At 32.4% G+C, this 17,747-nt stretch overlaps 1 protein-coding gene across 1 annotated transcript in view; it reads right to left on the reverse strand.

Moving 5' to 3' along the window:
- LOC114330394 (gamma-aminobutyric acid type B receptor subunit 1) overlaps positions 1 to 17,747 on the reverse strand; it is a 363,275-nt gene that overhangs the window by 176,492 nt on the left and 169,036 nt on the right. Inside the window, exon 6 of the mRNA XM_050657124.1 lies at positions 8,160 to 8,444. Coding sequence (XP_050513081.1) covers positions 8,160 to 8,444 — 285 coding nt within the window. The remainder of the gene's footprint in view (positions 1 to 8,159; positions 8,445 to 17,747) is intronic.

Raw genomic sequence — 17,747 nt, forward strand, 5'->3', positions numbered from 1 at the left:
GGAATAAGCCACAGTTTTGCTTTAAAATTAAGTTTATTTGACGTTTCGGTTTCCACATCGGAAATCGTTATCAAAATAATCAAATATTCAAATATTCTAAGCATTACTTCAATCCCTACGTTTCCTGTGTCTTAGAGTCTCCCAGCCGTTATCCCAATACACTTAGTGAGATTAGTGAAAACCCCCTCTCAACAGTCGAGTGTAAGGTTAGAGTGCAGAGTGGAATATCAAGAACTTCCAAGACACAAACGGGACTTCGACAGGGAAATTCTATCGTGCCTTCAATTCAACATTGCACTAGATAAAGCTGTTAGAGAATCTGGAATAAAAACAAGAGGGACCATTATTAACAGGAGTGTACAAATACTAGCGTATGCAGATGAAATTGATATCATAGCAAGAAGAAAGGTGGACATGGTTCAATCGTTCAGGCCATTGAAAGCAGCAGCAAAAAGAATGAGGCTACAAGTTAATACTAATAAATCTAAGTATATGAAGGTCTCAAATCATAATGGAGTGACAGAACCTAAAGATCTAACGGTTGGAACATATACTTTCGAAGAAGAGAGTTCATTCACTTTCGCTCACTTTCCGATTTCATTATTTGTGGTTCTTTTTCATAACTCCTTTTGTCTCTATTATTGTCTGGGACATAGTTAGAGAATAATATTTTGATATTAAAAAATAATTTTAGAGGATAATATTGTGATTTTTATACCCAGGTATTTATATTCGTTACATTTATTGATTGTTTCTCCTTCGTCTATTATCAGGTCCTGATGAGCCCCACCGATAATCATATTGTATTTTATTTTTACTATGTTGAACTCTAGTCCCCATTTCCTATATTCCTCTATGAGCTTTCTTGTCGTGCCACAGATATTATCGTAGTCTTGTGCTATTAGTATTCGGTCGTCTGCGAAACAAAGAGTGTATGGCCATTCAATGGGAGTCCCATGTTCTTGCATTTCCTTTTATAATGTTTCATAGCTTGTTCTAAATGTATTCTAAAAAGTGTTGGAGAGAGGCAGCTTCCATGTTTGATACCTTTATTTGTCAAAAACCTTTCGGTGAGTTTGTTTCCTTGTTTAATTCTTACGGTCGTGTTTTTATAAAATTTTTTAATTATTTTTATGAATTCTTAGTTTATATTTGTATTCTCCATTGCCTCCCATAACTGTACCAAAGGCACACTATAGTATCAATCAAAACGGGAACTGGTGTATGTTTTCAAAGACTGATAGTGCGTAAATAATTTTATTAAAATCAGCTAAGTACTTTCAGCATTTTTAATGCCATCATCAGAGCTATCATCTTATAATTGTAACTACCTCAAATGAAGAGAAAACTTTGAACAAACACATTCTACTATTAAAAATTAACCCAGAGATCTAACCACTGGTCACGGTAAAAACCCTTAAATGTATAAAATAATCACATTTAATGTGTTTTAAAAAATGACTAACTAGTTACTAGTAACAGCTGTTGATTTTAAAAATGGTAGTAACTAGTTACTAGTAACAGCTGTTGATTGTAAAAATGGTAGCCATTTTTTAAAACACATTACATGTGATTACTTTATACATTTTTAAGGGTTTTTACCTTGACCAGTGGTTAGATCCCTGGGTTAGTTTTTAATAGAAACATGTGTTTGTTCAAAGTTTTCTCTTCATTTGAGGTAGTTACAGTTATAAGACGATAGCTCTGATGATGGTATTAAAAATGCTGAAAGTACTTAGCTGATTTTAATTAATTTATTTACACACTATCAGTCTTTGAAAACATACACCAGTTCCCGTTTTGATTTATATAGAAGTGTGTACAAGTCAAACAGTCTGCTTCTATACACTATAGTATGCCTTTTTCAGATCAATAGATCAATATACAGAGTTGGAATAAAGTATGGAACCAAGCAAATATCTTTGAAACGAAAAGAATAATATTTATGAAACCTTGCATGCAAGTACAGTGACGAAAAAGGCATCTGATGCCATATTTTTTGTTACTACTCCACTTCCGGTTTCACCGGAAATAGCCTTAACTTATTTACTTTAAATGGGACATCCTGTATATTTTTGCAGATTTTAAAAGAACTTGTTATTTTTAATTCATGCATACCAAGTTTGGAAGAAAAAACTATTAAAACAAGAAATAAATTTCTTTACAGTTAAAAATAGGTTAATTTATTTACGTTAGACCAATGATATTAAAAATAAAAAAAAATAATTTCAAATGTTGAAAATGTTTGCTGTTCACCTCCTGACAACGTGTAAGCCTATAAATAAATTCGTGAGTCACTTTTTGTAAGATTTCTCCACGTATTAGTTCACATTCATCAATTATTCTTTGTCTCAAATCCTCCAAGCATGTTGGTCGCCTAACGTAAACAAGTGATTTTAGATAACCACAAAGAAAAAAAAATCTAACGGGTTGAGGTCCGGAGAACGAGCGGGCCACTCTACGAATCCTCTACGTCAAATTCATCGATTTGAAAAACTCACTTCCAAAAAATGAAAATTTACCATAACTGATTATCATTAATATTTCAATACGATCTTTTTCACTTAAATGAACCATTTTTAATACAACCTATTTCTGTCAATTAGTTCAGTAACAGTTTTACCTACTATACTAAATTCAAATAAGTTATGCAGTGCATGCAAACAACAATTTTAGTCTACAGTATAGATGGTACTCCTTTATTTCCTACTACGTTGTATTAATACAAAAAATTATCTACAGACACTTTTTAACAAATTTTTTCTACCAAATTTGTTATGTATGAATTAAAAATAACAAGTTCTTTTAAAATCCGCAAAAATATACAGGGTGTCCTATTTAAATTAAATAAGTTAGGGTATTTCCGGTGAAATCGGAAGTGAAGTAGTAACAAAAAATATGCCAACAAATGCCTTTTGTGTCACTGTACTTACGTGCAAAGTTTCATAAATATTGTTTTTTCGTTTCAAAGATGTTTGTTTGGTTCCATACTTTATCCCAACTCATTATATAAAATGAATCTGTTGGTTGACCTGTTTTCTTTTCCATGACCTGTGTGATTGCAAATAGATGATCATTGTAGATTTTCCGGCTCTAAATCCTGCTTGTTCTTCTGCCTCCATTTCCTTGTATTCGTCTTATATTCGGTTTTTTAAGATCTTTCCGTATATTTTGCCGATTGTTGGTATAACGGTAATACCCTCTATTTGTCACACTCTTTTCGTATATTGTTGATATATACGATAATTTCCATTCTTGCGAGACTTCTTTGTTGTCGATGCATCTTTGTAGTAGTTTCCTTATGTGCTCGTAAAGTCTTGGAATTTCGACTAGTTCTTATACCAAACTAAAATAATTTCTACAATGTTTAAAATTGGTTCAGTTCCATATCGAGTCTTTATTAGTGTCCTTTTTACTAACAGCCAAACAGCATTTCTGCAGTTTCAACTCATTCCTCCATCTCTCCAAATGGAGAATTTAATTAGAGCCGAATTTGAGAGGTTCGCTCTCCTTTGATATATCAGTTTCTGAAATATTTAGAGGTAGCGTTAATTTCATATAGCAGTTCCGAATTGTTAAATTACAAATTATATACGTATCAGTGAATACAGTGGCTACACGAATCCTCTCGTCATGAATTCGACTAAATTAATTAGCAACTAACACGTTTCCGCTTAAATTCCTTGCTGAATTGCTTTGTGCTGTGCTCTATATTAGCTAAGGACGTGTGTGTAGGTATGTGTGTGTGTCTATAAGGTGGAGGTAGTTATAGACCTGGATCCCGCGTACCAAAAAACGTTTACTAATAGCAAGCTGAAAATTGTTAATAGCTTAACGGTGTCTAGTCGGACAAACTTTGATGTGTGAGAACACTGGAACAGGGGTAGTTTTAATTATGGAACAGGTTACAGGTTTCGAACGTCAGACTACGAAAACGTCCCATGTATTTTGTCGGACAGAACTTCCAATTGATTTGTTAACCTTTCATTAAACTCTTTTGCAAAAATCAGATAGCTATTTATTACCAACATAATTCCTGTCATCTGACAAGTTCTATGTGTCGGACTTATTACAATGCCCAACATATTTGCCTGGCAAACATTTTTCATATATTATATAACGATTGCTATTTAATAAACTTAAAGACAACTTGCTAGTTTTCGCAATCATAAACTTGTCAGAATGACACACGTTCCACAATTAAAACTTCCCGTGTTCCAGTGTTCCCGTACATCAAAGTTTGTCCGACTAGACACCGTTAAGCGGTTAACAAATTTTCAGCTTTGTTATTAATCAACTTTTTTTGGAACGCGGTATCCAGGCCTATAAGGAATTGAACGAACGATGTGAGGCACAGATGTATCATTTCTACGATTGAAATTTACATATATACGTCTTCGTACATTTTATAGTAAAAGAAGGAGGTAGAAAGAGGGGGTAATTAAGGCAAACTGTAATAACCGTTTACTCAGAGTTAGTCTAAGAAAAAAGCTATCTATATTATACTTCACCAACTTACGAAATAAGAGACAGACAAACACTTCTTTTCCTTCTTAGCCTTTTATCGTTTACGTTTGGACATATGCCTCTCCTAATTCCTTTCATTGGTCTCTATCCTGAGCGACATATTTCCAATTCGTTCCGGCTACTCCTTTAATATCATCAACCCACCTCATCTGTGGTCTTCCTCTCGGTCATTTACTTTCGTAATGTCTCCAGTGTTGTATGGTTGCATTCCAACGTTGGTCTTTTAGTCTAGCAGTGTGGCCTGCGAAGCTCCATTTAAGTTTGGGGCAACTTTTGTTGTTATGTCCTCGACTCTTGTTTTTGATCTTAACCAGTCGTTCCTCTTTTTATCTGACAGTCGTATACCTAACATTGCTCTTCCCATTGGTCTTTCTGTTGCGGCTAGTTTATTCATGTTTGCCTTGTTTGGGTTCAGGTTTGACATCCATATATCATGATAGGAAGGATGAACCTAGCTGAACATTTTGCTCCTCAAGTATTGGGGTATTTTGCGTTTCTTAAGTATCCAACTACGTTTGCCAAATCCTGCCCATACTAGTCTTGCTCTCCTAGCAATTTCCGGGCTTTGGTTCTCTTTATCAAGATTTGGCCTAGGTGGCATTTTCTTCTCTTTTTTTTGTCAAATCATTTCATAAAAAAAATTTTTTGGACACGCTGTAGAAATAATTATGTAAATGTTTATATTACTGAATAGAGAATTGAATGACCTTTCAAATGAGCTAGCACACGACCCCTATTCACGTTTAATAAAACCATCGATTACGTCATCACGCCTAGATGGATGACGTCACTAGTATCACATACATGCCAAAATATCATAATTTAAAAATACAAATCGACCTGTTTCTAGATTTTCCTTTAAAGTCGCCGGTTTACGAAATAACGAATTTATTCCTTTCATTTGCACCATACTGTATGTAAATCTCCATACCGTAGAAATGATACATCTGTGCTCCACTCGCACTCGCACTCGCACTCGCACACTCACACACACACGCACAAGCACACGCCCTCGCCCTCCCCCTTGCCCTAGCCCTCGCCCTCACCCTCGCATTCGCCCTCGCACTCGCACTCAAACACGCACTCGCATTCGCCCGCGCCCTCTCTTTTGCCTTCGCCCTCCCACTCGCACTAGAACACGCACTGGCATTCTTACTGGCATAGGTTTTATTCTTTTTAGTATTTTTGCATATATTATGTAATTTTGAAATAAATGAAAATAAAGTGATAAGTCTATAAGATATGAGTACATACGGCAGTTTTCCTGGTTTCAGGATCATAATCATTTCTGCTGCTTTCCACATCGTAGGTACAGTGCACAGATTCTAAAGGTGCCGGTTGTGGATGATCTCTATGCACAGTATTATAGTCGATGTATGAGAGAGAAAGTATTTAAAAGAATGAAATATCAAATTTTAGATTATTTGTTATTTCATTATTTCGAATAATTTCTCTCCCATACACCGACTATAATACTGCGCAAAAACGCCATCCCCCACTGGCTCCTTTAGAAACTCTTCACTGTACATATTTTGAAATATGAACTCGTACATTTAGTCCTGTTTGGAGATAGTCGTTGAGAGGTGACTCTTTTTTTACGCAAATTGCTTGGAATGAACTCATATAATAATAATTGAGTTATCCTCCTACACAAAAAGGTCCGAAACATTGTTTAAATAATCAAAATGTCAAAAAATGAAGGAAAAATTCGATTTTTTTTCTTCGTTTTTTGATTATAACTTTAAAAGGATTCACTTTCAAGAAAAGTTGCACAAAAATAAAAGTTTCATAATTGAATCTCCTACAATATAGGATTGGCTAAAATTTTTAAAAATTATGACCCTTGTTGCAATATCGCAATAATTGCGGAAAACCATAAAAAAACAAGTATTAACATTTTACGTTTTTCAACAATTTATGCTACACTTAGGGCGTTCATATTTTACCCAGAAAAACTTTGTGATATAATAAAACAATACTGTGAACTTCATTAAGATCGGTTTAATAGATTTTGCAAAATAAACTTTGAAATCCAGCTTTCGCAAAAAAATTAATTTTTTTTTTAAATATTGCAGGACTGAAAATAAAGCAGATAGCGAGTTGAAATTTTTTTTATACATATAGAAGAACACTGTACCTTTGATTTGCAATTTGCAAGATTAAAATCGGTTAACTACCACGGCGTTAGAAATTTTTTTAATTAATAATAATTTTTGGTGCTACGCGCAGGACAGCGGTGTTCGATTCACACAAGTTGATTTCAACCAAAATTTCTTCCAATCTTTATCTAATATATTATTTTCTTACCCTATATTTTGTTGTATTTTAATATTTTAATTCCACAAAAATCAAACTAATTCGATTATTGTTTTTGAAATATGGTTTAAACAATTTCATATGTTTAAAAATAATAAACTTTTATTCTCTAAGTTAAAATGTATGAACAAAGAAAGTTTTGGCTAAAAAAACTATTATTTCAAAGGACAGAGTATGTGTTTTTATTTTGCAATAAACCAATTTATTTATTTATTTCGAAATGTACCAAAAATTAAAATTTATCAATCATTATCGAAGGTCATTGGAATGCCCAATCTGAGCAAACGGATCCGCTGTCCTGCGCGTAGCACCAAAAATTAATGTTTATTTAAAAAAAATCTTGACGTCGTGGTAGTTAACCGAAATTAGAAATGAAAGGTACAGTATTTTTTTATATGAAACCTTGCCGCCTGCTTTATTTTCAATCCTGCAACATTTTGAAAAAATGAATTTTTTTTGCGAAAGCTAGATTGCAAAATTTATTTTGCAAAATCGTTTAAACCGATTTCAATTAAATTTACAGTATTATTTTAATATGTGATATAGTTTTTCTGGGTGAAATATGAAGGTCCTAAGTATAGCACAAATGGTTGAAAAGCGTAAAATGCGAATACTTGTTTTTTTTATGGTTTTTTCGCAATTATTGCTATTTTGCAACAAGGGTGACAATTTTTCAAAATTTTAACTAATCCTATATTGTAGGAAATTTAATTGTGCAACTTTTATGTTGGTGCAATTCTTTTCGAAATTAAATAATTTTAAAGTTATAATCAAAAAACGAAGAAATACATCGAATTTTTCCTTCATTTTTTGACATTTTGAATATTTAAACAACGTTCCGGACTTTTTTAAGTGGGAGGATAACTTAAATATTATTATATGAGAAATTTTCAAGCCATTTCTGCAAAAAAATATGAGTCACCTCTCGACATCCAAGTATACTAATATTTTTAGATGCGCCCTGGTCTAATTCGTTGCTTTTAAATATTGGGCTTAAGAGATCGGGTTACATTTATAATACATAACATTGAATAACAATAACATTTCTCACTTATTTGTTTATTAATTGTTTTACCATTACCACAATCGGCGTTAACATAATTTCAATTCAAATGAATGTCAAACAATTTCCTTTGAGTTTATTAAGATTTATTAAAATTTCTTAAAAATTTATTTCCCTTTATCTTATACGCTTAAGTGACCCTATATAAAGGACTTCTGTATCCGTAATTGGGTAAGAACAGCACTCTGTACTTAATTGCACATTATAGAGTCCCTAAACTAAATAATGTTAATGATGATAAGCACAAACTCACCTAAAGCCACACTCCACACGGCGTCGTAGGCTAATGGAGCTTCCTGATAACCCTCGGGATACCTTTGATTTTGAATGTCATAACCCTCTCTGCGTAACACGTCGTTTAATCGCAGTCGGAAATCTTCAGATGTCATCCCAGAGATTGTGCGTTCGTTACGATTCTGATTCCACATTAAAGCTTCAGTCGTCATGTGACCTTCGGCGGCCATTCGCATCTGCTCTACCGTGCATTCGATGCCTTCTTTCTCTATCATTATCTCGAACCAGTTATCTTCGTACCAACCTGTAACAAAAGGGAATAGTTCTTAAAGCTAGCTAAAGTGTTGAATGTTCATTAAATCATAATTTTCACAAAAAGTGTTTCAAACTTAAGCATACGTTTCAATAAGGAATGGTACACATTATAAATATGAATAAATTTTTTTAAAGTTGTTGATACCCCAGTAAACAAACCCTAAAACCACTTGAAAAAAACTCAATTTTTTTTCATTTATTTCAATATCATGAAAAAATTGAAAAATATTTGATAAAATTGTGGCTTATTTCCCATTGAAAATACTTTATTATAAAAATACCACAAGGAAAGAGCTTCAGAACATTATGAAAAAAGTATTCATTGTAAATGAAAAAATTCTACAGATGACTTTACTGAAAACACTTGCTATTTACAATGATCATTTCCTATTATTAAAAAATGTTACATGTGAGTAGAATACTATACTTTTTCTACGACCATTTTCATTTGGATTATTAGAAAAATATAATTATATTATCTAAAGTCGAAAGATTTTATTTTTCATAACAAAAAATATATTTTGTATAACATGTATGTTTTGTATGACAACACTGTTAGAATCATAGAAATGTCATTAGTGTCATGGTGTATAATGCCGGTGGCTTTTAAAAATAAGACTTTTAAGGTAATTACATAAAAAAGAACGTTTGCTCCCAATAAAAATATATGGTATAATCAACAGTAAGTAAAACAGAATTCATTGATAAAGATTTCATATCCGTAAACCCTTTTACGGAATTAGTACTTATTGTTTATGTTTACCTTTTAATAACGTCAATCTTAAAATGTCAAATGTTAAATTTAAACGTAAAAAACATGCTGATCCATTGTTACAGTTAAAAATCCTTTAAACATTTTTCGACGTTAATTGTTGATATAAATTACAATGATTATTTTATTAAATAAAGTTTAAGTAATTTTACTTGCTAATAATAAGTATATTAAAAGTGGCATGCGCCACTTGAATCTAACTTCAACTCGTGAGTAATGACCCGTGAGTAACTTCAGCCCGTGAGTAATAAACTATTACTCAGGGGGAAAGTAATGGGTGCTATTATCTATTCAAAAATAATGAATAATGAGCATATTATTAAACGGTCGTAGAAAATAACAAATTAAACCCGAAAGTAAACTAAGTAAGGAATTTTTATTATTTATTATCCCTGTTATTCGCGTTCTTCGCATTTCAGTTCCCAGTTTTCAGCTTCGTCAGTCGTTCCATTCGCCAGGGTGAAGATTTCTTTCCGACATTGCCTTCTGAATGCCGCCTAGCCAAAATTATTTCGGACTTCCTCTCTTCCTTCTTTCGTCCATTCCTTCTGTCGTCGTCCATTCTTTCTAGATGACCTTACCAGATCAGTTGTCTCCTTTGAATTTCGTCTAAGACGGTTGATTTGACTCCCATTATATTTCTCATTACATTTCAATCCACAATCACAACCGGGTCACAAATTTCGAAACGGTAAATAGTCTCTGCTACCATCACCACGCATGGAATAGTAGAGGGAAGAAAAGGCTTTGGAAAAAAGAAATAATCTTGGCTGAGAAATACCAGATATTGGACTAACCTCATTGTTGAACAGATATTTCGCGTTGCAAAAGAGAGAAAAGCGTTTAAAGATGTGATCGCCAATCTTCATTGAAAGACGACACAATAAGAATAATGAATGTCGCTTTAAAGACTCATCCTGCAAATATTTGACATTTTCTTTACATTATTTGATTTCGTGCATCATTAAGTTTGAAGTTAGTGTTCAAATCGAACAAATTAATACTTATTTTGAGTTATTACATATAAATTTCACACAATATGAAACAATTAAAACAAAATTTCAGGGTGCCTTTTTGTCATAAAAATTAACTAAAATTATCTTAGGTTATGCTTATCTTTTCTCGTGGCTCCAGTATCTCTTAGTTGATCCTTATCGGGATAAAATAGGAAAAGGAAATAAATAGAAAAATCATAAATAAGCACATACAAATACCTTTATTATTAAAAGCAATGCTCTGAAAATCTGTCAATTAAATCCTGTGGGCATAATTGTCCAAATGAAACTTTTTCCATATAATTAATCTAATTTAAACAAATATTTACCGCTTTGTTCCTGATACCATTTATAAAATAAGCTAAACAAACAAATTTAGGTATTTGCAAAATTACTTATACTTCCTATTAAATTATTGGAATGTTGGAATCTTAATTCATATAAGTTATTGACTGACCTTTTTGATTCACACACAATGATGTCTCCTCTTGACCCAAACAGCTCTTCCTTGTTGATTATGTTATGCTACCAATCAAAGCCCTCTCCGTTCTCAGCATCAATCCAGCAGCATACCAGCAACTATTTCTCCAAAACACAAGCCAGGCCGCTTTTGACCAGTACTCGTTCAATAAACTCCAAAACTCTCTCCTCTCTTTCTCTCAATAATAATCTCCTGAGACCAAGTATCTTTTACTTGGTGTCACCAATAATTTTAATAACGATAAATCTTGTAACTTACTCTCTTGGACTTTACAGAATCAAAGAGGTATTTCTTCTCGATTTGATTTGTCTCTCGTTCCACTTTTCAGCTACTCTCCACTAACAAACAAAACCACTAGTACTTGCTTCTGAACTCTACGCGAAAACTTTCGACTGCCCTTCTCGGATGCCCGCAACACAATAATCTTTGCTTTCCAAACTGTCTGAACATTCAAAACCTCTCTTTCCACCGTCCAAATTGACAAGCCAATCAGAAACATTTCTCTTTTCCATTCGAAAATCTCAACCATTCTTTCAAACAATACTTCTACTCAAACTAATCACTTTTCGGAAATTATACAAAAATTCTTGTGTTTAAACAGAGTTAAAATTCCAAATCTCTCTACCTTTATTTTTCTAAAAACTAATAATTAAAATTACCTGTGGATTTTACCTTTTCCGTAACAAACAATATTTTTAAAATTATAATTCGAAATAAATTGTCTTTCACTTCACTTATTTACAAATGTCTTTAAGTCTTCAGGGAAAAACTTATTAAGGAGAAACCCACTGCGTAAAAGCTACCTTCTACTAAATAGTTACAAATCAATATACAGGGTGTATCAAATTTATGTGCCCGCGTTATAATTTAAATTTTAAATTTTTACTCTATCTTTGATTGATACATGAAGTGATACATAATAGTATATTTCAATTAACAACACCTCTTTCGTCTATAATATTACTACATTACCTAAATCTAATTCGATTATGTAGGGGTTGACTGCATTTTCTTTCAGTATTTCGATTTCAAGTGTGAGGAGGATTCGGTTGAATGCTTTGATCAGAGCTACAAAGCAAAAACTTGCCCACGGATTAAGTTCTCTTGATTTGTTTACCATTTTGTCCTTTGTGGTGTAGAAATCCTTGACAGAAATCAAGTTTTTATAACCCAGGAAACGAAGCCAAAAAAGCACTTAAAAATCGAAAAATTACTGGCCGGTATATTTTAACTAGAATATCTGGAGAATGTCAATAGAAAAGGCGTACAATCTTGCGCGTATCGAAATATTTATTCGACGTGGTTTTTTCTTAACATTTAAGCAAAAAAGCGACTTTTTCAGTCATTTTAATATTATGAAAAAACTAGCATTGTAAATGAGGGTATTAAATAAGCAACATTCTTAAAAACACTTGCTGTTTAAAATGAAATTTCCTAATTTTAAAAATGTATATAAACAAAAAAGTTATTGCAAATTTAACAGGAAAATCAGTATTTTTTCGGGTTTCAAATATAATGGGAGTCAATCCTATATAAACATAACATTTAAATTAAACATGCCACAAGGAAACAGTTTCAGAACCTTATAGTAGGGGAGCAAAGTATGCTAAATATGCAGTCATTCGAGCGTTATGGAGACCTATTGAGTTGTGAAGAGTAGGTCCTAAAACCAAAAAAAGTTAAGTAAAGTTTTCTATTTTAGTGGGCGCTTGCCATTTTTTAATTTAATTTTCCATTTCCAATAATCGTTTTTTCCGATTATAACGCTATCTATCCATAATTCGAAAAAATGTTTCGAATAAAAGTTACTTATTTTTACGTAAGGAATCCAAATCTGCAATAAAAATGGGGCTCCTATTTAAGATTTTAAAGTAACCCCCTACCCCACCTCCGTGGGGGTCGTGTTTGGTGCCATTCGATAGATCTTTCAAAAATATTGAATAAGTGTATTTTACAGTTTTTCGATCTGATGTTCATTTCGCGAAATATTGCGGAATTCACAGTTAAAATATTAAATTTACCCCCCACTCCTCCGTGGGAAGTCGTGTTTGGTATCATTCGATATATTTTTAAAAAATATTGAGCACGTATTTTTTAGTTTGTTGATATGTTATTCATTTCGCAAAATATTCGCTTTTTTCTTGTGAAACTTTGGGACTCACCCATTTCCTTACGCTCGGCTTAAATCGTCAGATTTTTTAAATATACACTCTTTTGCATGTACTTAACTTACCTTATCTTAATCTGACAATTTCGAGTTTTTTGAAGGAAAGATTTTTTTTCGGGTCCCCCTTAACGAACTCCCCTGGGTTAAGAGCCAATATATATGGTAGAGGTACATCTGCAGGGTACCAGGTCTCTCCCATATGCTAATCTGACGCGCTCGAGTAACTGCAAAAATCCCCGCTTGGGCTCCCCTACCATTACGTCTCAATATTTCGTAGATACCATAATAGAATAATTATCGACTCATGTCGTAATAAAAACTCACCCTGTATGTAAGGTGTATGAAAAAATAAGGAATAAAACATTTTAATAAAGTAATAATTCATTAAATAACAAATAATTAAGGTCGAACTTAACATCCAAAGTTTCTGACACATGCTGAATCAATAACAAACTCTTGGTATGCAGAGAGAGACCTTTTCTCGAAAACGATCACATATATCTTTTTAGGAGCTCAAGATCCCAATTTTTTATACAAAAAGCGTCTACATCGTCTGGATATTTCCATTAATATTCTCCGAAGCAATATGTATTCATCGAAAGGCGGAAGTAGGAAGAAACAGACGGTCAAACAGCCAATATTCCTTTGGCATTTTTCTACTGTTGTACTTTTTCACAAAGAGCCAACATGTAATTATGACGCGGCGGAGAAACAAACAACTGCTCTGTCCAGGAGCATGCTCATGCTCTTGGTCGCTGTTTGTTCGGATAGAAAATGCGCTCAATTGGAAATTGATTTCCAGTGTGATGTTTGAAATTGTGGAATTGGATTTTCTGATATTACCGAGAATAAAACGGGCACTTTCCTTACATAATTCCCCGACTTTAAAGATATACATACAACATATTTTGCAATTAAAATTTTTTTCTACGCGAGAGAAAAGTTTTTCTGTTTAGAAATATAAATATTAAATTTTTCTAAATTTTGAAAGCCCTTTTTCTGTTTCGGCTCAAGTAAATATTAAACATTTTTGAAGTTATACTTCTTTAGGCGCGATTGAGAGTAAAATTTCATAATACTGCGCGCATGCGCACACAGACAGTATGGCGTTTAGTTGCCGAATCTTTCAAGTTATGTATAAATATATCAGTGCAAGAAAAGGTGTGAAAAGAATATATTAGTGTTTTTAGTAAATATATTTATTATAATTTTTGTGTCTTTGGATTTGTCTTCCTCAGGAGTGGGATGAGTATTATTAAAACATTTTATTGTATATTTATTATACTTGTCTGTTTGTTACCGTGAATTGTCATTAGGTACGTCCGAACCGATACAGACACAGTCCTCGTAGCGTGTTTGGTATAGCATTCGGCCAGAGATCGAGAGGTCTTGAGTTCGAGTCCGGAGCAATCCTATACTTTTTTTTATTTTTTTGAAAGCGGTAAGCACAAAATTAGTTTGGTGTTTAAAAAATTCAAACAAACTCTTTAAAGTATATTTATTTTTAAGAAATCATATAATAGAAGTATAACTTCTTACGTGCGTACAAAGTACATACACATTCTATTTGTTAAATGACATTTTTATCATTAGCATTTTAGTTATGATTCATAAGTTATATTACAGGTTTTATTACCTGACTTCATATTTTATCATACAGAAGTAAAAACTTCTTTTGTATATTGGTATAAAAAGTTTTATTAAAAAACATAAAAGTCCTCCAAAAGGATTTGCAAAACGTTTTCAATCTGAATCAGATCATCCTCAGTGCGTTCTGCTTCGTAAAAGAAACTAGCAACTTTTTTAAAAAGGTTACATCGATATTAATGGTTTACATAATAATTAAGTGATATTTGTAGCGATTCCAAGTCGATGTTACAAGATGAAATGTGCTAGGAGTGCTTAAAGGGCAACATGGTTCCCTGCTCGTTAAGAACTTGTGAAGTTCTTAACTTGTCAAGTTCTTAGACAAGTTTTTAACGAGCAGGGAACCATGTTGCCCTTTGAGCACTCTTAGCACATTTCATCTTGTAACATCGACTTGGAGTCACTACAAATATCACTTAATTATTATGTAAACCATAAATATCGATGTAACCTTTTTAAAAAAGTTGCTAGTTTCTTTTACGAAGCAGAACGCACTGAGGATGATCTGATTCAGATTGAAAACGTTTTGCAAATCCTTTTGGAGGACTTTTATGTTTTTTAATAAAACTTTTTATACCAATATACAAAAGAAGTTTTTACTTCTGTATGGTTTTTTAACTATGGTATACAGCCAGCTACGGGGACTTTCCCATTGATTTTCATATTTTATCGTTTTACTAGACTTCGCCACACAGTTCTCACTACCTTTAACAGGAAGATTCACTCATCCCAGTGTGTGATGTGTGTGAATGTACACACTCATGTTCTAGATAACTCGTTTTTCTGTTTTTTCAGTATTTAGGAGTTGTCTCTCAGTCCCCATTATTCTCAGCACCTCGTTGTTGGTCACGTGCTCTATCCAAGAGATCTTCAGCATCCTTCGAAAAACCCACATCTCAAAAACTTCTACACGCCTCATACTTGTAATTCCAATAGTCCGTGTTTCCACTCCGTATAGTAATGTAGAATAAATTAATGTTTTTATAAGTTGGTATCGGATATCCAACGATGTTTATTAGGAATTTTTTCATTCTTTGAAAAGCGGAGCTAGCATACTCTGTACGAGCGTGTATTTCGACCTCGTGGTCAAGATCGTTTGTTATCCAGCAACCAAGATACTGGAATCTTTGTATACGTTCTATCTGTTTGTTATATGCATAGATACGAATGTTAAAATGTCAGCATATTTGGTGCACGTGTAACAGCCATTACTTTTGTTTTATTTGTGATTATATTCAGCCTCAAGCTATCTCTCTCTCTCTGGTTATGGCATTCAAAAGTTGTTGCAAACTCTCAGCACTATCCGGAAGAATAACCGTGTCGTCTGCGTATCTTAAGTTATACGTTTACGTATTCTCCATTGATTTTTATTCCTTCTTCAATATTTTCGGGGGTCTTTTGAAAGGTCTTTTCGGAAATATTGACTATTAGCCCGACCGCACATCAAAGAAACATGAAACGTAAATTACGTTTCATGGAAATAAACCACTGCTAAACAAATTTACGTCCGGCCATTTATGAAACTCTCCGAAAATAAAAATGTGTCATGAGCATGAATCACACTCGTTTCATTGGTAGGCGGATTTTGAGATTTGTTTAGCAGTGTTTTAGTTTCATGAAACATGTTTTTCGTTTTATGTTTCATGTTTTTCGTTTCATGTTTCTTTGGTGTGCGGCTTGGCTTAGTGAAGAAAATACACAGCCCTGACGAACTCCTCTGTTTATTGACATTTCTGCTGTTAGACGATTGTCTATTTTGACTGACGCCATTTGATGCCAATATAAGTTTTTAATAAGGGCTACGTTGTTATGGTCTATATAGCATGTTACATTAGCCAAGCCGCACACCGCATGAAACATGAAACGAAAAACCTGTTGCATGAAAAGAAAACACTGCTAAACAAATCTCAAAGTCCGCCTACCAATGAAACGAGTGTGATTCATGCTCATGACACATTTTTATTTTCGGAGAGTTTAATAAATAGCCGGACATATACAGGGTGCGCCAAACCTCTGGTCTTCTTTGATTACGGCTAAACTATGAGATATACAAAAAAATGTTAACTAAAGTTAATAATTTTCGAAATATTTACATTTTTATTGAGAAAAATGGTAATATTTATAGGGTTGTGGATTATGTTTCCAAGAAAATAAAAATTTGGGTGATAGGTCAAAGTTTTTAAAATATAGTGTTATTTTTAAATAATTTAATATTTTTTACTTTTAGCCATAAAATATACAGTGTGATCACTATTTGCAAATATAAAATTTTCTCATTTTTTTTAAATGGGACACCCTGTATATTACTTTTGCGTTTTGTAGTAAATATTACAACCTTTCTTTTGGTATAAGGTTGTATGTACCTAGCATGTTTCGTTTTGTAGATATTTAAAAAAAAACTATAGATTTTACGTGTTTGCGGATTTTTTATTTAAAAATTTTTTTGCAAAAAAAATAATTATTATCTGGTTTTAGAAACATACACTAAAATATAAAATATGAAGATAAAACCGTAATTAAAGATTAAAATAAATCGTATGCTAGTACAATTCAATTGAATTTAATAACTTTAAATTATTTTACAAAAAATATTTTACCATATTAATGAATGCATAAATTAGTTACTAAATTAAATAAACAACCAAATTTTAAATCAACCGTAGTAATTTTTCTACTACAGCAACTTTCCTGTACCAAATTAATTGTTAGTTAAATTGTATTTAGTTAAACTTTTAATTTACCTTTTAAATTTACTTACATACATCTTGAGAATATAAAAATTATTATAAAGTATGCTTTGAAACAAATGAATGTTAAATGTATCATCCAAATTATTTATTAATATAAATAGTATTTACTGGTGTCACAAAAACTGGGAATACTTTTGTAGTTGAAATTTTTGTAACAATTTTTTTTATTTTAAATTTTAATTTTTTAACCGAAACATTTTTGGATATGACATTTGTTTTGGGCGAAACCATTAGAAATTATTACCAGATTTTGTGACACGAGTAGGTACATATATACTATTTACTTCTTAATATACTTCCATAACGTTCATTTGTTTCAAAGCATACTTTATACGTTCTCAAGATGTAGGTAAATTAAAAAGTTATTAACTGATCTTACTCGTAAATACAATATAACTAACAATTAATTTGGTATAGGAAAGTTGCTGCGGTAGAAGAATTACTACGATTGATTTAAAATTTGGTTGTTTATTTAATTTA

The sequence above is a fragment of the Diabrotica virgifera genome, chromosome 7 (assembly GCF_917563875.1).
Source record: "Diabrotica virgifera virgifera chromosome 7, PGI_DIABVI_V3a".
Taxonomy (NCBI): Eukaryota; Metazoa; Arthropoda; class Insecta; order Coleoptera; family Chrysomelidae; genus Diabrotica; species Diabrotica virgifera.